This window comes from Tachypleus tridentatus, chromosome 8, assembly GCF_004210375.1.
Source record: "Tachypleus tridentatus isolate NWPU-2018 chromosome 8, ASM421037v1, whole genome shotgun sequence".
Classification (NCBI taxonomy): domain Eukaryota; kingdom Metazoa; phylum Arthropoda; class Merostomata; order Xiphosura; family Limulidae; genus Tachypleus; species Tachypleus tridentatus.
Genome location: NC_134832.1, coordinates 49569531 through 49591171, shown reverse-complemented (window position 1 = coordinate 49591171; position 21641 = coordinate 49569531). Strand labels below are relative to the sequence as shown.

The window sequence follows — 21641 nt, the reverse complement described above, 5'->3', positions numbered from 1 at the left end:
TTAATAGGTAAAGACAGTGATGAGAAGTACAGGACTCTAATTGTTTTGTTTAATTTAATAGGTAAAGACAGTGATGAGAAGTACAGGACTCTAATTGTTTTGTTTAATTTAATAGGTAAAGACAGTGATGAGAAGTACAGGACTCTAATTGTTTTGTTTAATTTAATAGGTAAAGACAGTGATGAGAAGTACAGGACTCTAATTGTTTTGTTTAATTTAATAGGTAAAGACAGTGATGAGAAGTACAGGACTCTAATTGTTTTGTTTAATTTAATAGGTAAAGACAGTGATGAGAAGTACAGGACTCTAATTGTTTTGTTTAATTTAATAGGTAAAGACAGTGATGAGAAGTACAGGACTCTAATTGTTTTGTTTAATTTAATAGGTAAAGACAGTGATGAGAAGTACAGGACTCTAATTGTTTTGTTTAATTTAATAGGTAAAGACAGTGATGAGAAGTACAGGACTCTAATTGTTTTGTTTAATTTAATAGGTAAAGACAGTGATGAGAAGTACAGGACTCTAATTGTTTTGTTTAATTTAATAGGTAAAGACAGTGATGAGAAGTACAGGACTCTAATTGTTTTGTTTAATTTAATAGGTAAAGACAGTGATGAGAAGTACAGGACTCTAATTGTTTTGTTTAATTTAATAGGTAAAGACAGTGATGAGAAGTACAGGACTCTAATTGTTTTGTTTAATTTAATAGGTAAAGACAGTGATGAGAAGTACAGGACTCTAATTGTTTTGTTTAATTTAATAGGTAAAGACAGTGATGAGAAGTACAGGACTCTAATTGTTTTGTTTAATTTAATAGGTAAAGACAGTGATGAGAAGTACAGGACTCTAATTGTTTTGTTTAATTTAATAGGTAAAGACAGTGATGAGAAGTACAGGACTCTAATTGTTTTGTTTAATTTAATAGGTAAAGACAGTGATGAGTTTAATTTAATAGGTAAAGACAGTGATGGGAAGTACAGGACTCTAATTGTTTTGTTTAATTTAATAGTACAGGACTCTAATTGTTTTGTTTAATTTAATAGGTAAAGACAGTGATGAGAAGTACAGGACTCTAATTGTTTTGTTTAATTTAATAGGTAAAGACAGTGATGAGAAGTACAGGACTCTAATTTTGTTTAATTTAATAGGTAAAGACAGTGATGAGAAGTACAGGACTCTAATTGTTTTGTTTAATTTAATAGGTAAAGACAGTGATGAGAAGTACAGGACTCTAATTGTTTTGTTTAATTTAATAGGTAAAGACAGTGATGAGAAGTACAGGACTCTAATTGTTTTGTTTAATTTAATAGGTAAAGACAGTGATGAGAAGTACAGGACTCTAATTGTTTTGTTTAATTTAATAGGTAAAGACAGTGATGAGAAGTACAGGACTCTAATTGTTTTGTTTAATTTAATAGGTAAAGACAGTGATGAGAAGTACAGGACTCTAATTGTTTTGTTTAATTTAATAGGTAAAGACAGTGATGAGAAGTACAGGACTCTAATTGTTTTGTTTAATTTAATAGGTAAAGACAGTGATGAGAAGTACAGGACTCTAATTGTTTTGTTTAATTTAATAGGTAAAGACAGTGATGAGAAGTACAGGACTCTAATTGTTTTGTTTAATTTAATAGGTAAAGACAGTGATGAGACAGTACAGGACTCTAATTGTTTTGTTTAATTTAATAGGTAAAGACAGTGATGAGAAGTACAGGACTCTAATTGTTTTGTTTAATTTAATAGGTAAAGACAGTGATGAGAAGTACAGGACTCTAATTGTTTTGTTTAATTTAATAGGTAAAGACAGTGATGAGAAGTACAGGACTCTAATTGTTTTGTTTAATTTAATAGGTAAAGACAGTGATGAGAAGTACAGGACTCTAATTGTTTTGTTTAATTTAATAGGTAAAGACAGTGATGAGAAGTACAGGACTCTAATTGTTTTGTTTAATTTAATAGGTAAAGACAGTGATGAGAAGTACAGGACTCTAATTGTTTTGTTTAATTTAATAGGTAAAGACAGTGATGAGAAGTACAGGACTCTAATTGTTTTGTTTAATTTAATAGGTAAAGACAGTGATGAGAAGTACAGGACTCTAATTGTTTTGTTTAATTTAATAGGTAAAGACAGTGATGAGAAGTACAGGACTCTAATTGTTTTGTTTAATTTAATAGGTAAAGACAGTGATGAGAAGTACAGGACTCTAATTGTTTTGTTTAATTTAATAGGTAAAGACAGTGATGAGAAGTACAGGACTCTAATTGTTTTGTTTAATTTAATAGGTAAAGACAGTGATGAGAAGTACAGGACTCTAATTGTTTTGTTTAATTTAATAGGTAAAGACAGTGATGAGAAGTACAGGACTCTAATTGTTTTGTTTAATTTAATAGGTAAAGACAGTGATGAGAAGTACAGGACTCTAATTGTTTTGTTTAATTTAATAGGTAAAGACAGTGATGAGAAGTACAGGACTCTAATTGTTTTGTTTAATTTAATAGGTAAAGACAGTGATGAGAAGTACAGGACTCTAATTGTTTTGTTTAATTTAATAGGTAAAGACAGTGATGAGAAGTACAGGACTCTAATTGTTTTGTTTAATTTAATAGGTAAAGACAGTGATGAGAAGTACAGGACTCTAATTGTTTTGTTTAATTTAATAGGTAAAGACAGTGATGAGAAGTACAGGACTCTAATTGTTTTGTTTAATTTAATAGGTAAAGACAGTGATGAGAAGTACAGGACTCTAATTGTTTTGTTTAATTTAATAGGTAAAGACAGTGATGAGAAGTACAGGACTCTAATTGTTTTGTTTAATTTAATAGGTAAAGACAGTGATGAGAAGTACAGGACTCTAATTGTTTTGTTTAATTTAATAGGTAAAGACAGTGATGAGAAGTACAGGACTCTAATTGTTTTGTTTAATTTAATAGGTAAAGACAGTGATGAGAAGTACAGGACTCTAATTGTTTTGTTTAATTTAATAGGTAAAGTGACAGTGATGAGAAGTACAGGACTCTAATTGTTTTGTTTAATTTAATAGGTAAAGACAGTGATGAGAAGTACAGGACTCTAATTGTTTTGTTTAATTTAATAGGTAAAGACAGTGATGAGAAGTACAGGACTCTAATTGTTTTGTTTAATTTAATAGGTAAAGACAGTGATGAGAAGTACAGGACTCTAATTGTTTTGTTTAATTTAATAGGTAAAGACAGTGATGAGAAGTACAGGACTCTAATTGTTTTGTTTAATTTAATAGGTAAAGACAGTGATGAGAAGTACAGGACTCTAATTGTTTTGTTTAATTTAATAGGTAAAGACAGTGATGAGAAGTACAGGACTCTAATTGTTTTGTTTAATTTAATAGGTAAAGACAGTGATGAGAAGTACAGGACTCTAATTGTTTTGTTTAATTTAATAGGTAAAGACAGTGATGAGAAGTACAGGACTCTAATTGTTTTGTTTAATTTAATAGGTAAAGACAGTGATGAGAAGTACAGGACTCTAATTGTTTTGTTTAATTTAATAGGTAAAGACAGTGATGAGAAGTACAGGACTCTAATTGTTTTGTTTAATTTAATAGGTAAAGACAGTGATGAGAAGTACAGGACTCTAATTGTTTTGTTTAATTTAATAGGTAAAGACAGTGATGAGAAGTACAGGACTCTAATTGTTTTGTTTAATTTAATAGGTAAAGACAGTGATGAGAAGTACAGGACTCTAATTGTTTTGTTTAATTTAATAGGTAAAGTGATGAGAAGTACAGTGATTTAATAGAAAGACAGTACAGGACTCTAATTGTTTTGTTTAATTTAATAGGTAAAGACAGTGATGAGAAGTACAGGACTCTAATTGTTTTGTTTAATTTAATAGGTAAAGACAGTGATTGTTTTGTTTAGAAAGTACAGGACTCTAATTGTTTTGTTTAATTTAATAGGTAAAGACAGTGATGAGAAGTACAGGACTCTAATTGTTTTGTTTAATTTAATAGGTAAAGACAGTGATGAGAAGTACAGGACTCTAATTGTTTTGTTTAATTTAATAGGTAAAGACAGTGATGAGAAGTACAGGACTCTAATTGTTTTGTTTAATTTAATAGGTAAAGACAGTGATGAGAAGTACAGGACTCTAATTGTTTTGTTTAATTTAATAGGTAAAGACAGTGATGAGAAGTACAGGACTCTAATTGTTTTGTTTAATTTAATAGGTAAAGACAGTGATGAGAAGTACAGGACTCTAATTGTTTTGTTTAATTTAATAGGTAAAGACAGTGATGAGAAGTACAGGACTCTAATTGTTTTGTTTAATTTAATAGGTAAAGACAGTGATGAGAAGTACAGGACTCTAATTGTTTTGTTTAATTTAATAGGTAAAGACAGTGATGAGAAGTACAGGGCTCTAATTGTTTTGTTTAATTTAATAGGTAAAGACAGTGATGAGAAGTACAGGACTCTAATTGTTTTGTTTAATTTAATAGGTAAAGACAGTGATGAGAAGTACAGGACTCTAATTGTTTTGTTTAATTTAATAGGTAAAGACAGTGATGAGAAGTACAGGACTCTAATTGTTTTGTTTAATTTAATAGGTAAAGACAGTGATGAGAAGTACAGGACTCTAATTGTTTTGTTTAATTTAATAGGTAAAGACAGTGATGAGAAGTACAGGACTCTAATTGTTTTGTTTAATTTAATAGGTAAAGACAGTGATGAGAAGTACAGGACTCTAATTGTTTTGTTTAATTTAATAGGTAAAGACAGTGATGAGAAGTACAGGACTCTAATTGTTTTGTTTAATTTAATAGGTAAAGACAGTGATGAGAAGTACAGGACTCTAATTGTTTTGTTTAATTTAATAGGTAAAGACAGTGATGAGAAGTACAGGACTCTAATTGTTTTGTTTAATTTAATAGGTAAAGACAGTGATGAGAAGTACAGGACTCTAATTGTTTTGTTTAATTTAATAGGTAAAGACAGTGATGAGAAGTACAGGACTCTAATTGTTTTGTTTAATTTAATAGGTAAAGACAGTGATGAGAAGTACAGGGCTCTAATTGTTTTGTTTAATTTAATAGGTAAAGACAGTGATGGGAAGTACAGGACTCTAATTGTTTTGTTTAATTTAATAGGTAAAGACAGTGATGAGAAGTACAGGACTCTAATTGTTTTGTTTAATTTAATAGGTAAAGACAGTGATGAGAAGTACAGGACTCTAATTGTTTTGTTTAATTTAATAGGTAAAGACAGTGATGAGAAGTACAGGACTCTAATTGTTTTGTTTAATTTAATAGGTAAAGACAGTGATGAGAAGTACAGGACTCTAATTGTTTTGTTTAATTTAATAGGTAAAGACAGTGATGAGAAGTACAGGACTCTAATTGTTTTGTTTAATTTAATAGGTAAAGACAGTGATGAGAAGTACAGGACTCTAATTGTTTTGTTTAATTTAATAGGTAAAGACAGTGATGAGAAGTAGAATTTAATAGTACAGGACTCTAATTGTTTTGTTTAATTTAATAGGTAAAGACAGTGATGAGAAGTACAGGACTCTAATTGTTTTGTTTAATTTAATAGGTAAAGACAGTGATGAGAAGTACAGGACTCTAATTGTTTTGTTTAATTTAATAGGTAAAGACAGTGATGAGAAGTACAGGACTCTAATTGTTTTGTTTAATTTAATAGGTAAAGACAGTGATGAGAAGTACAGGACTCTAATTGTTTTGTTTAATTTAATAGGTAAAGACAGTGATGAGAAGTACAGGACTCTAATTGTTTTGTTTAATTTAATAGGTAAAGACAGTGATGAGAAGTACAGGACTCTAATTGTTTTGTTTAATTTAATAGGTAAAGACAGTGATGAGAAGTACAGGACTCTAATTGTTTTGTTTAATTTAATAGGTAAAGACAGTGATGAGAAGTACAGGACTCTAATTGTTTTGTTTAATTTAATAGGTAAAGACAGTGATGAGAAGTACAGGACTCTAATTGTTTTGTTTAATTTAATAGGTAAAGACAGTGATGAGAAGTACAGGACTCTAATTGTTTTGTTTAATTTAATAGGTAAAGACAGTGATGAGAAGTACAGGACTCTAATTGTTTTGTTTAATTTAATAGGTAAAGACAGTGATGAGAAGTACAGGACTCTAATTGTTTTGTTTAATTTAATAGGTAAAGACAGTGATGAGAAGTACAGGACTCTAATTGTTTTGTTTAATTTAATAGGTAAAGACAGTGATGAGAAGTACAGGACTCTAATTGTTTTGTTTAATTTAATAGGTAAAGACAGTGATGAGAAGTACAGGACTCTAATTGTTTTGTTTAATTTAATAGGTAAAGACAGTGATGAGAAGTACAGGACTCTAATTGTTTTGTTTAATTTAATAGGTAAAGACAGTGATGAGAAGTACAGGACTCTAATTGTTTTGTTTAATTTAATAGGTAAAGACAGTGATGAGAAGTACAGGACTCTAATTGTTTTGTTTAATTTAATAGGTAAAGACAGTGATGAGAAGTACAGGACTCTAATTGTTTTGTTTAATTTAATAGGTAAAGACAGTGATGAGAAGTACAGGACTCTAATTGTTTTGTTTAATTTAATAGGTAAAGACAGTGATGAGAAGTACAGGACTCTAATTGTTTTGTTTAATTTAATAGGTAAAGACAGTGATGAGAAGTACAGGACTCTAATTGTTTTGTTTAATTTAATAGGTAAAGACAGTGATGAGAAGTACAGGACTCTAATTGTTTTGTTTAATTTAATAGGTAAAGACAGTGATGAGAAGTACAGGACTCTAATTGTTTTGTTTAATTTAATAGGTAAAGACAGTGATGAGAAGTACAGGACTCTAATTGTTTTGTTTAATTTAATAGGTAAAGACAGTGATGAGAAGTACAGGACTCTAATTGTTTTGTTTAATTTAATAGGTAAAGACAGTGATGAGAAGTACAGGACTCTAATTGTTTTGTTTAATTTAATAGGTAAAGACAGTGATGAGAAGTACAGGACTCTAATTGTTTTGTTTAATTTAATAGGTAAAGACAGTGATGAGAAGTACAGGACTCTAATTGTTTTGTTTAATTTAATAGGTAAAGACAGTGATGAGAAGTACAGGACTCTAATTGTTTTGTTTAATTTAATAGGTAAAGACAGTGATGAGAAGTACAGGACTCTAATTGTTTTGTTTAATTTAATAGGTAAAGACAGTGATGAGAAGTACAGGACTCTAATTGTTTTGTTTAATTTAATAGGTAAAGACAGTGATGAGAAGTACAGGACTCTAATTGTTTTGTTTAATTTAATAGGTAAAGACAGTGATGAGAAAGTACAGGACTCTAATTGTTTTGTTTAATTTAATAGGTAAAGACAGTGATGAGAAGTACAGGACTCTAATTGTTTTGTTTAATTTAATAGGTAAAGACAGTGATGAGAAGTACAGGACTCTAATTGTTTTGTTTAATTTAATAGGTAAAGACAGTGATGAGAAGTACAGGACTCTAATTGTTTTGTTTAATTTAATAGGTAAAGACAGTGATGAGAAGTACAGGACTCTAATTGTTTTGTTTAATTTAATAGGTAAAGACAGTGATGAGAAGTACAGGACTCTAATTGTTTTGTTTAATTTAATAGGTAAAGACAGTGATGAGAAGTACAGGACTCTAATTGTTTTGTTTAATTTAATAGGTAAAGACAGTGATGAGAAGTACAGGACTCTAATTGTTTTGTTTAATTTAATAGGTAAAGACAGTGATGAGAAGTACAGGACTCTAATTGTTTTGTTTAATTTAATAGGTAAAGACAGTGATGAGAAGTACAGGACTCTAATTGTTTTGTTTAATTTAATAGGTAAAGACAGTGATGAGAAGTACAGGACTCTAATTGTTTTGTTTAATTTAATAGGTAAAGACAGTGATGAGAAGTACAGGACTCTAATTGTTTTGTTTAATTTAATAGGTAAAGACAGTGATGAGAAGTACAGGACTCTAATTGTTTTGTTTAATTTAATAGGTAAAGACAGTGATGAGAAGTACAGGACTCTAATTGTTTTGTTTAATTTAATAGGTAAAGACAGTGATGAGAAGTACAGGACTCTAATTGTTTTGTTTAATTTAATAGGTAAAGACAGTGATGAGAAGTACAGGACTCTAATTGTTTTGTTTAATTTAATAGGTAAAGACAGTGATGAGAAGTACAGGACTCTAATTGTTTTGTTTAATTTAATAGGTAAAGACAGTGATGAGAAGTACAGGACTCTAATTGTTTTGTTTAATTTAATAGGTAAAGACAGTGATGAGAAGTACAGGACTCTAATTGTTTTGTTTAATTTAATAGGTAAAGACAGTGATGAGAAGTACAGGACTCTAATTGTTTTGTTTAATTTAATAGGTAAAGACAGTGATGAGAAGTACAGGACTCTAATTGTTTTGTTTAATTTAATAGGTAAAGACAGTGATGAGAAGTACAGGACTCTAATTGTTTTGTTTAATTTAATAGGTAAAGACAGTGATGAGAAGTACAGGACTCTAATTGTTTTGTTTAATTTAATAGGTAAAGACAGTGATGAGAAGTACAGGACTCTAATTGTTTTGTTTAATTTAATAGGTAAAGACAGTGATGAGAAGTACAGGACTCTAATTGTTTTGTTTAATTTAATAGGTAAAGACAGTGATGAGAAGTACAGGACTCTAATTGTTTTGTTTAATTTAATAGGTAAAGACAGTGATGAGAAGTACAGGACTCTAATTGTTTTGTTTAATTTAATAGGTAAAGACAGTGATGAGAAGTACAGGACTCTAATTGTTTTGTTTAATTTAATAGGTAAAGACAGTGATGAGAAGTACAGGACTCTAATTGTTTTGTTTAATTTAATAGGTAAAGACAGTGATGAGAAGTACAGGACTCTAATTGTTTTGTTTAATTTAATAGGTAAAGACAGTGATGAGAAGTACAGGACTCTAATTGTTTTGTTTAATTTAATAGGTAAAGACAGTGATGAGAAGTACAGGACTCTAATTGTTTTGTTTAATTTAATAGGTAAAGACAGTGATGAGAAGTACAGGACTCTAATTGTTTTGTTTAATTTAATAGGTAAAGACAGTGATGAGAAGTACAGGACTCTAATTGTTTTGTTTAATTTAATAGGTAAAGACAGTGATGAGAAGTACAGGACTCTAATTGTTTTGTTTAATTTAATAGGTAAAGACAGTGATGAGAAGTACAGGACTCTAATTGTTTTGTTTAATTTAATAGGTAAAGACAGTGATGAGAAGTACAGGACTCTAATTGTTTTGTTTAATTTAATAGGTAAAGACAGTGATGAGAAGTACAGGACTCTAATTGTTTTGTTTAATTTAATAGGTAAAGACAGTGATGAGAAGTACAGGACTCTAATTGTTTTGTTTAATTTAATAGGTAAAGACAGTGATGAGAAGTACAGGACTCTAATTGTTTTGTTTAATTTAATAGGTAAAGACAGTGATGAGAAGTACAGGACTCTAATTGTTTTGTTTAATTTAATAGGTAAAGACAGTGATGAGAAGTACAGGACTCTAATTGTTTTGTTTAATTTAATAGGTAAAGACAGTGATGAGAAGTACAGGACTCTAATTGTTTTGTTTAATTTAATAGGTAAAGACAGTGATGAGAAGTACAGGACTCTAATTGTTTTGTTTAATTTAATAGGTAAAGACAGTGATGAGAAGTACAGGACTCTAATTGTTTTGTTTAATTTAATAGGTAAAGACAGTGATGAGAAGTACAGGACTCTAATTGTTTTGTTTAATTTAATAGGTAAAGACAGTGATGAGAAGTACAGGACTCTAATTGTTTTGTTTAATTTAATAGGTAAAGACAGTGATGAGAAGTACAGGACTCTAATTGTTTTGTTTAATTTAATAGGTAAAGACAGTGATGAGAAGTACAGGACTCTAATTGTTTTGTTTAATTTAATAGGTAAAGACAGTGATGAGAAGTACAGGACTCTAATTGTTTTGTTTAATTTAATAGGTAAAGACAGTGATGAGAAGTACAGGACTCTAATTGTTTTGTTTAATTTAATAGGTAAAGACAGTGATGAGAAGTACAGGACTCTAATTGTTTTGTTTAATTTAATAGGTAAAGACAGTGATGAGAAGTACAGGACTCTAATTGTTTTGTTTAATTTAATAGGTAAAGACAGTGATGAGAAGTACAGGGCTCTAATTGTTTTGTTTAATTTAATAGGTAAAAGACAGTGATGAGAAGTACAGGACTCTAATTGTTTTGTTTAATTTAATAGGTAAAGACAGTGATGAGAAGTACAGGGCTCTAATTGTTTTGTTTAATTTAATAGGTAAAGACAGTGATGAGAAGTACAGGACTCTAATTGTTTTGTTTAATTTAATAGGTAAAGACAGTGATGAGAAGTACAGGACTCTAATTGTTTTGTTTAATTTAATAGGTAAAGACAGTGATGAGAAGTACAGGACTCTAATTGTTTTGTTTAATTTAATAGGTAAAGACAGTGATGAGAAGTACAGGACTCTAATTGTTTTGTTTAATTTAATAGGTAAAGACAGTGATGAGAAGTACAGGACTCTAATTGTTTTGTTTAATTTAATAGGTGATGAGAAGTAGTCTAATGTTTTGTAATTTAATAGGTAAAGACAGTGATGAGAAGTCTAATTGTTTTGTTTAATTTAATAGGTAAAGACAGTGATGAGAAGTACAGGGCTCTAATTGTTTTGTTTAATTTAATAGGTAAAGACAGTGATGGGAAGTACAGGACTCTAATTGTTTTGTTTAATTTAATAGGTAAAGACAGTGATGAGAAGTACAGGACTCTAATTGTTTTGTTTAATTTAATAGGTAAAGACAGTGATGAGAAGTACAGGACTCTAATTGTTTTGTTTAATTTAATAGGTAAAGACAGTGATGAGAAGTACAGGACTCTAATTGTTTTGTTTAATTTAATAGGTAAAGACAGTGATGAGAAGTACAGGACTCTAATTGTTTTGTTTAATTTAATAGGTAAAGACAGTGATGAGAAGTACAGGACTCTAATTGTTTTGTTTAATTTAATAGGTAAAGACAGTGATGAGAAGTACAGGACTCTAATTGTTTTGTTTAATTTAATAGGTAAAGACAGTGATGAGAAGTACAGGACTCTAATTGTTTTGTTTAATTTAATAGGTAAAGACAGTGATGAGAAGTACAGGACTCTAATTGTTTTGTTTAATTTAATAGGTAAAGACAGTGATGAGAAGTACAGGACTCTAATTGTTTTGTTTAATTTAATAGGTAAAGACAGTGATGAGAAGTACAGGACTCTAATTGTTTTGTTTAATTTAATAGGTAAAGACAGTGATGAGAAGTACAGGACTCTAATTGTTTTGTTTAATTTAATAGGTAAAGACAGTGATGAGAAGTACAGGACTCTAATTGTTTTGTTTAATTTAATAGGTAAAGACAGTGATGAGAAGTACAGGACTCTAATTGTTTTGTTTAATTTAATAGGTAAAGACAGTGATGAGAAGTACAGGACTCTAATTGTTTTGTTTAATTTAATAGGTAAAGACAGTGATGAGAAGTACAGGACTCTAATTGTTTTGTTTAATTTAATAGGTAAAGACAGTGATGAGAAGTACAGGACTCTAATTGTTTTGTTTAATTTAATAGGTAAAGACAGTGATGAGAAGTACAGGACTCTAATTGTTTTGTTTAATTTAATAGGTAAAGACAGTGATGAGAAGTACAGGACTCTAATTGTTTTGTTTAATTTAATAGGTAAAGACAGTGATGAGAAGTACAGGACTCTAATTGTTTTGTTTAATTTAATAGGTAAAGACAGTGATGAGAAGTACAGGACTCTAATTGTTTTGTTTAATTTAATAGGTAAAGACAGTGATGAGAAGTGACAGGACTCTAATTGTTTTGTTTAATTTAATAGGTAAAGACAGTGATGAGAAGTACAGGACTCTAATTGTTTTGTTTAATTTAATAGGTAAAGACAGTGATGAGAAGTACAGGACTCTAATTGTTTTGTTTAATTTAATAGGTAAAGACAGTGATGAGAAGTACAGGGCTCTAATTGTTTTGTTTAATTTAATAGGTAAAGACAGTGATGAGAAGTACAGGACTCTAATTGTTTTGTTTAATTTAATAGGTAAAGACAGTGATGAGAAGTACAGGACTCTAATTGTTTTGTTCATGTAATTTGGTGAATACAGTATAGGAGATGTGAAATACACAAGTCAAATAGTTTTCTATGAGTAACTAGTATTTTATTTAGGTTTTAAAACTGTTGCATTTAAAATGATTTGAGATAAATTTGTGTAGCTTAAACTTCTTCCTCTTGTATTTATATTTTGCAGTAATATTATTGGTTTTATCAGATATTTAAACTGAGATTTCGTATTGTGTTGTCAACGCTTAGATTGAAATAAAATATCCTGAAGTTTAATACTTGAAATTAATCTCCCACAATATACACCTTCACCGTCTATTTTTATAGTGTAAAGTGTTGTAGGAAAGATTCTTTTTGTAGAAACATGACTTTATTTGTTGTCTATGTGATTTGCTGGTTATCAGAATTTTTATTTTGGGTTTGGTTAACATCAAAGTTTTTATTCTATCATAGCAACTGTTATGTGTCTAGAAAATTTTGTTTTTACTTAAGCACAGTAAAATTATGAGACGTTTTGGTATGGGTGATTATAAATTGAAAACTTTTGGGTCAAGATCACTCAAATCCTGAGAGACTGGTGACTGTTTGAATGAACTATTCATGTTAATGGTACAATAATTTAATGCAGAAAGGAAACTAGTAAGTTAAAGGTGCAGAAAGGAAACTAGTAAGTTAAAGGCTACCGAAGGGTGAAATGCTCATTCTAGATAAGTAATTAATGGTAATTTTAGAAATGGATGCAAAATTTTTGGTGGGTAAGAAAATAAAGTTGATGAACACTGTTGGTAGGAGATGGTTAAAATGCTTGAGACACATTGCAAGGATTGTTTGGTATCTTTTTGAATTTCACCCAAAGCTACATGATGGCTGTCTGCACCAATGTTAGGAACTCAATGTACAAATAATAATTTTACTGGAAAGACTGAGGGTAAAATAGCAATAGGAAAGACAGTATGAAATGACACGCACTTGATGGATAGCTTCTGAGAGTAGTAGAAAATTGCATTAAATAACAGTCCACAGTAACCAACTTTTAGAATGACATTTGTGAATTTTACTGTTTAAATCCAGGTTTTAGTAGCTGTGTTGGGCAAAGCACATATAGACCATTGCCTAACTTTGTACTTAGCTACAAACAAAACTTTCCAAGAGCAAGTGAATAGCAGTTGCAGAAGGATTAGTAGTTTTTAAATAATATAGTAAAATGCCACATTTTAATTTTGTTTACAGTTTTGTTTTCTGAGCAATAGCATTTAATATTGTGACATGAATGGCACTAGCTTTATAGTACTTAATATTAAAGGTTCTTTTTCTCTTGTAGTAGTTTAGATACATTCTGAGGACTGATAAGTTTGTCACAAGCTTAGTTTTGTTATTATTTGTATGGCAAGTTTGTTTTTTTTCAACTGGGTATAAATATTTGACATATTTAATGGCTGGGACTAATGTGGTATGATAAAATGAATAAGGTTAAAATTAAATATGTTATGCAGATGTTTAACTCAAATTGTTGTTTTACTTTCTCAGGAAGTATCTGGTGCAAGTTACAGGTATGGTGTTCTTACTGCTGAGTTATCTTCAGGAAGTGAAGATTTCTGTATTATTTACTTTGAAGACTTTTCTTCTTTACCATCTGTCAAAAGGAAGAAGGTTAGTGTAACTTGTGTAGATGAATAATAGTATTTTATACTTTCACTAAATGGCCATCAGTCCTTCCAAAGTCTTCCATATCTGAAATATGTGTGTTTCAGAGTAGTATTGATAACTTATGTTAATTTGTTCAGTACTTATCTGGTTTCCTATGAGTAATATTATATACCAGAAGGGCTGAAAATAATTGATTTTTTGAGTATTGAAAACAGAGCATTTACTAAACAAATCTCTTCCTGAGTGTGATGTCATTTTAATTTATTTTCGGAAAGGTTTTAATTTGAGTAGAATCAACCTGGGAATTAAATATAACAAGGTATTTAGTTTGTAAAGTTGATAATTATCCTGAAAATAATTTGATGTTGGTTTTACTTTGAAAAGACAGTTCATATAATTTGTAATAAATGTGTATTGGTCAGTGTAATTCTCTACGTTGTTTACATTTTTGATACACTATACTTTGCCTGCTTCAAGAAAAAAGAAATGAATATTAATCAATTTGTGGATACATTTCCAGAAACATAGTGAAATAAGTTTGTATAGCAATTTTTAATACATCAAAACAGCTGTTGAGAGAAAGTGTATTTTTGTACGTTATTTGTAGGAAACAAGTTGTTTAATTGTAAAGGAAAGAATTATATTTCATATAAGATTGATGTGTGGATCTATGAAAGTATACTTAGCAGAAAATATTTTGTTAAAGTTTGAACAGCAACAAAAGTTAAAGATATGTTTGTAAGATTGTAAATATTGTTTAAATAGTGTTTTTTTTTTTTAAAGAATAATAGAAAGTTTCTCAGAAACTTTTAATGGAGATGGGGATCCATTATTTACATTTTCAGGACTTTAGGTCACTTCTTGATCAGTCTGACTCAGAATTTTGTGATACACCACCACCTGAGCCTCACCCAAGTTTTGAGGAAAAGTAGTGCTGGTTGAAAACAGCAACTGTAGTGTAGTATCTCGGGCTGAGGTGGTTCATCAGCTTAATGGAGCTGGACTACTGGTAACCACCTCTGTGGACTTTGTGGTATGTTCTTTGTCATGTTGCACAAAAGTCTAAAGCATTTTGTAATATTATTCTTGGTTTGCACTTGCAGTTGATAATTACTTAGTATTGGGCATAAATTGAACATTTTGATAATTACTTACTATTGAGGTGTAAAATGAACATTTTGATAATTACTTACTATTGGGGTGTAAATTGAACATTTTGATAATTACTTACTATTGGGGCATAAATTGAACATTTTACTAATAACTTACTATTGGGGTATAAATTGAACATTTTGAAAATTACTTACTATTGGGGCATAAATTGAACATTTTGATAATTACTTACCATTGTGGTGTAAATTGAACATTTTGATAATTACTTACTATTGGGGCATAAATTGAACATTTTGATAATTACTTACCAATTTGAACATTTGTGGTGTAAATTGAACATTTTGATAATTACTTACTATTGGGGGATAAATTGAACATTTTGATAATTACTTACTGTTGTGGTGTAAATTGAACATTTTGATAATTACTTACTATTGGGGCATAAATTGAACATTTTACTAATAACTTACTATTGGGGTATAAATTGAACATTTTGAAAATTACTATTGGGGCATAAATTGAACATTTTGATAATTACTTACCATTGTGGTGTAAATTGAACATTTTGATAATTACTTACTATTGGGGGATAAATTGAACATTTTGATAATTACTTACTATTGGGGCATAAATTGAAAATTTTACTAATAACTTACTATTGGGGTATAAATTGAACATTTTGATAATTACTTACCATTTTGTAAATTGAACATTTTGATAATTACTATTGGGGCATAAATTGAACATTTTGATAATTACTTACCATTTTGTAAATTGAACATTTTGATAATTACTTACCATTTTTTAAATTGAACATTTTGATAATTACTTACTATTGGGGCATAAATTGAACATTTTGATAATTACTTACCATTGTGGTGTAAATTGAACATTTTGATAATTACTTACTATTGGGGCATAAATTGAACATTTTGATAATTACTTACCATTGTGGTGTAAATTGAACATTTTGATAATTACTTACTATTGGGGCATAAATTGAACATTTTGAGAATTACTTACTATTGGGGCATAAATTGAACATTTTGATAATTACTTACTATTGGGGCATAAATTGAACATTTTGATAATTACTTACTGTTGTGGTGTAAATTGAACATTTTGATAATTACATACTGTTGTGGTGAAAATTGAACATTTTGATAATTACTTACTATTGGGGCATAAATTGAACATTTTATAATAACTTACCATTGGGGCATAAATTGAACATTTTGAAAATTACTATTGGGGCATAAATTGAACATTTTGATAATTACTTACCATTTTGTAAATTGAACATTTTGATAATTACTTACTGTTGGGGTGTAAATTGAACATTTTGATAATTACTTACTGTTGGGGTATAAATTGAACATTTTACTAATAACTTACTGTTGGGGTATAAATTGAACATTTTACTAATAACTTACTATTGGGGTATAAATTGAACATTTTGAAAATTACTATTGGGGCATAAATTGAACATTTTGATAATTACTTACTATTGGGGCATAAATTGAACATTTTGATAATTACTTACTATTGGGGCATAAATTGAACATTTTACTAATAACTTACTCTTGGGGTATAAATTGAACATTTTGATAATTACTTACTATTGGGGTGTAAATTGAACATTTTGATAATTACTTACTATTGGGGTGTAAATTGAACATTTTGATAATTACTTACTGTTGGGGTATAAGTTGAACATTTTACTAATAACTTACTATTGGGGCATAAATTGAACATTTTACTAAGAACTTACTCTTGGGGTATAAATTGAACATTTTGATAATTACTTACTATTGGGGCATAAATTGAACATTTTGATAATTACTTACCATTGTGGTGTAAATTGAACATCTTGATAATTACTTACTATTGGGGTGTAAATTGAACATTTTGATAATTACTTACTATTGGGGTGTAAATTGAACATTTTGATAATTACTTACTATTGGGGTGTAAATTGAACATTTTGATAATTACTTACTGTTGGGGTATAAATTGAACATTTTGATAATTACTTACTGTTGGGGTATAAATTGAACATTTTGAAAATTACTATTGGGGTGTAAATTGAACATTTTGATAATTACTTACTATTGGGGTGTAAATTGAACATTTTGATAATTTGTATATTTGTCCACACTTGTTAAAGTCATACATTACCTTAAGTGTCAGAACATTATACTCATGAAATCAACATCCAAAACTGTTACCATAGTAAACTTATCGTATGTTTTCCTGAAGACAAACAGGAAGACAATCTTCGCATGGTAAAATAACAGTATGATGAATTCAGTTTTTTCAAGCTAGGTAACTTGTGTGTAAGGATGATACTATGTTTTTTGATGTATTTCAAAATTTGTGGTGCATATTGGAGGAATTTACACATTTTAATGTGAAGAAAAAGTGACCTTTACGCTCCAGATAAATATAAAATAATACATTTTTATTTGAACCAACATTTCACCTTTGTGGCTTCTTCAGGGTTACTGTACATAACTGTTTAACATTAGAATATTCGTTAATGTATAAAACCAGGGAACATTACAAGCAGTTTTATAATTTAACAAATAGTTATGTAAATTAACCCTGAAGAAAATGCAAAAGATAGTGTGTGTATGTGTGTATTAGGAAAATGAGCAAACAAGGAAACATTTGATACCCTTGAGAAGCCTGTAAGTTGAAAGGTCTGATGTGTGTGTGTTTCTAGTTATTATAATTTTTGAAAACTTGGAAAACCTATTGAAGGAAAAAAACTGGTATTAAAAATGATGTCATATAAAATTTATCTATGATCAGAGGAAGAAATGGAAACACTAAATTATGAAGTTTTGTTTCAGAATGATGTAAAAGTGAATAGCTCTTTAGCACATGAGATCAACATTACAGTGGCCTTAATCTCTCATGGTTCTGCCCGACGACTGAAGGTAAGTGTACATAGCTACTAACTTAATTTATTGTCATGATGTCCAAAAAAGATGCAGTTCAATAAGTCATAATATACAGTGATTAAAACCATATAACCTAAGAGTTTTTGAAAGGTAGACCTTTCTTTTAGTTTGGCCTAGAACAGAGGTTCCCAACCGCTGGGTTGCGACCCCACAGGGGGGTGTTGGCAGGGGAGACGCGTAGCCTTGTTAGAAGTAGCTTGGAATAACATTAATTTTATTTCATCAATTACATTTTCATGTCGCGAGTGCCAAAAGGTTGGTAACCCCTGGCCTAGAAGAAAAAGAAAAAAATCAAATTTCGAAACACTGGGTTGTAGGGTTTTTATCATTTTAACTTATTCTGTAGTCATGAATGTGTTTTATCCTTTTACCGTGAACAATGGGTGAGTTCAGCATGAAAAAGTTAACCTATATATAAAATATTTTATAATGATTGGTATACAGATACAACAGTTATCAAATGATAACAAGTACAGAGATGTGAGTTATTTAAAGTTATTTAATGAAATTGCAACATTTTTTTTTACCCAAAATTATAAACCCTGTGAGACCAAGGGTATTTTTACAAAGAAATAGAGTAGAGACTAGATTTCAACTAAACCATTACACGACAATAATGATCTAAAAAGTTTAAAGCTACCAATGTAACTTTGATAAATGAATAATAATATTTTATATTTTCAGTAAACGACCATTCAACCTTTTTGAAAGTCTTCCATATTTGAAGGTGTATTTGTTTAACTGAGTAGCACCGAAAATAACAATAAAAAAGAAACAGTGACGCTGAACTCTTATGACGATGAAACTCGGGTTTAATTACCTACAGTTGTAAAAATACAGATAACTCATTGTGTAGCTTTCTCAATAGCAACAAGACAAACTTGCTAGATCCAGTGTGGCAAAGATCATAATAATAAAAAGTACAGTATACTTTAAAGAACAATGAACATCTACATTGTATGTGAAAGCAATAGAGCATTTAAGTTGTTGATAACTACAGTCGACTCAACTAATACTGTATTTAACACTAAACAACAACTTGAAGTTGTAAAGCACACATGTAGATGAAGCAAGGAGTATATTGGAGAAACATGATGCTTACTTGAAATTGATACAAGTAAGTCTTTAAACAGCTTTAATTTGGTAGAAGCTCACTGGAATATCTGAACATTGGCTGGAATCCATCAGACAGAAGCAGATTGTTATATGAAATGTGTGATGAAAACTAATTAGTAACTGGCATTTAGTTATAAAAGAAAAAAATATTATAATTTCGTTTAAACTGATAACCATGACAAAGAATGTTATAACACGTTAATTAACTACTTAAACCAGAGCGGACACTCCCAGCATCTGTCTGAAAATCCCAATTTACCCATTAGATGGTAACAGCATCCAATAACATTTGTGTGTCTTTGTCTGAAAATTAATCCAAATCATATTGTTACATACAAAATTAAGAAAATATAATTTTTTAAAAGTATGATGACAATTATTAGAAAATGTGTAAATTATTCTGCCAGAATAACCAGGAAATTATGAGATTAAAGAGATAAACTTTGAAACAAAATAGATAAAAACAGTTGAAATAACCTGATAATCTGCAGTAGTTTGATAACTTGTAACTTAATGTTATCAAACAGTTGTCATTGTTCACTTACTTTTCCTTTTGTTTTTTAGTTGACCTGAAATTTAGTTTAGAGGGCTAAAAACTTTGTGTAAATATAAACTGGGTCAGCTGAAGCTGTGAAGTAATAGAAAGTATAGATGTGATATTTAAGTCAAATTAGCTAGCCAAGAAGGAGAGATAAAAATATGAGGAACATTTTTTCTTTAGTCGTTGCTACTTTTACATTTGTAGAAATAAATATAATAACTGAATGATATGAAACCGAAAGGTTTTATGTTTCAGAAATAAAAAAAAAATCTGAAAAATAAAAGTAAATATTTCTTGATTGACAGTGCTAAAAAGAAGAAAGAAAATTTTATTAATGAATAATAAATATCATTGTTTTAAAATAATTTGTGTGTGGAAAAACATTGTAACAAAGTTGAGCTACCAGAGTCACAGAACATACATTAAAGTTCATTCATTAACTTTATTTTTAAGTTTGGAATTTTTATTATATATTTTAAACAATGTTTTTAGACATCAGAAGAGTCTTCAACGTGTAATGTTTGATATTAAGTGTTTCAGAATATTGTGAGGTGCTAACGAGAACTTGTTTTGTTTATCTTCAGAACTTCAGTGTTTCAGAATACTGTGAGGTACTAACGAGAACTTGTTTTGTTTATCTTCAGTGTTTCAGAATACTGTGAGGTACTAACGAGAACTTGTTTTGTTTATCTTCAGTGTTTCAGAATACTGTGAGGTACTAACGAGAACTTGTTTTGTTTATCTTCAGTGTTTTAGAATACTGTGAGGTGCTAACGAGAACTTATTTTGTTTATCTTCAGTGTTTCAGAATACTGTGAGGTACTAACGAGAACTTGTTTTGTTTATCTTCAGTGTTTCAGAATACTGTGAGGTACTAACGAGAACTTGTTTTGTTTATCTTCAGTGTTTCAGAATACTGTGAGGTACTAACGAGAACTTGTTTTATTTATCTTCAGTGTTTCAGAATACTGTGAGGTACTAACGAGAACTTGTTTTGTTTATCTTCAAAACTTCAGTGTTTTAGAATACTGTGAGGTACTAACGAGAACTTGTTTTGTTTATCTTCAGTGTTTCAGAATACTGTGAGGTACTAACGAGAACTTGTTTTGTTTATCTTCAGTGTTTCAGAATACTGTGAGGTACTAACTAGAACTTGTTTTGTTTATCTTCAGTGTTTCAGAATACTGTGAGGTACTAACGAGAACTTGTTTTGTTTATCTTCAGTGTTTCAGAATACTGTGAGGTACTAACGAGAACTTGTTTTGTTTATCTTCAAAACTTCAGTGTTTTAGAATACTGTGAGGTACTAACGAGAACTTGTTTTGTTTATCTTCAGTGTTTTAGAATACTGTGAGGTGCTAACGAGAACTTGTTTTGTTTATCTTCAGTGTTTCAGAATACTGTGAGGTACTAACGAGAACTTGTTTTGTTTATCTCCAGAACTTCAGTGATGATATCAAGGTTCTACTTTATGCTCCCGATTCCTTTAACATTGATTTTAGCCTTTTTCTCATCTGGGCTGTGGCAGTCTTTACTGTTGCAGTAGGATCATTTTGGTCAGGACTTGTTCGGCAGTCACTGTAAGTTCACATCAGTTCAGAACCATTTATGTTTTTGTTTTCTAATTTGTCAAGTTTTGACCAGTATAGACCAAAGGTTTTTTTAAGTTGCTAAGATATATGTAAGAACTTGTATATTTAAAATTTTTCAAACCAGTATTATGTTGAAAATACTTAATGTTTTGTTATACCCTTTCATTAAGACATTTACTTAAGTATCAAAAATACGTATCTAAATGTCACTCCCAGTATTTAGTTCTGTATTTCTAACAATAACGTGTTTTACTGTTTAATTACCTGCATTGCTAAGCAGTCACTTGAAGGAGGTAACCAAATTACCTGGTCCAGAAAGAGAGCATCATGGGAAGCCTGAAAGAGCAACCGAGTCCGAGGAGAGTTCCATGAACGTTTCACCAGTTCTCGTTGCTGTGTTTGTCCTGTGTATGGGTGCAATGCTACTGTTGTTATATTTTTTCTATGATTACCTAGGTAATTTATTTTTCTTCAAAGTGACTAAATCTTACACAGATTACTTTCACAAATT

General features: G+C 29.8%; 1 protein-coding gene across 1 annotated transcript in view; it reads left to right on the top strand.

The window, feature by feature from the left end:
* Positions 1 to 14732: 14732 nt before the first annotated feature.
* The window catches only part of LOC143223904 (signal peptide peptidase-like 2B), a 67018-nt gene continuing 60109 nt past the window's right edge, over positions 14733 to 21641 (top strand). Inside the window, exons 1-4 of the mRNA XM_076452378.1 lie at positions 14733 to 14835; positions 17771 to 17857; positions 20979 to 21118; positions 21408 to 21586. Coding sequence (XP_076308493.1) covers positions 21499 to 21586 — 88 coding nt within the window. The 5' untranslated portion in view covers positions 14733 to 14835; positions 17771 to 17857; positions 20979 to 21118; positions 21408 to 21498. The remainder of the gene's footprint in view (positions 14836 to 17770; positions 17858 to 20978; positions 21119 to 21407; positions 21587 to 21641) is intronic.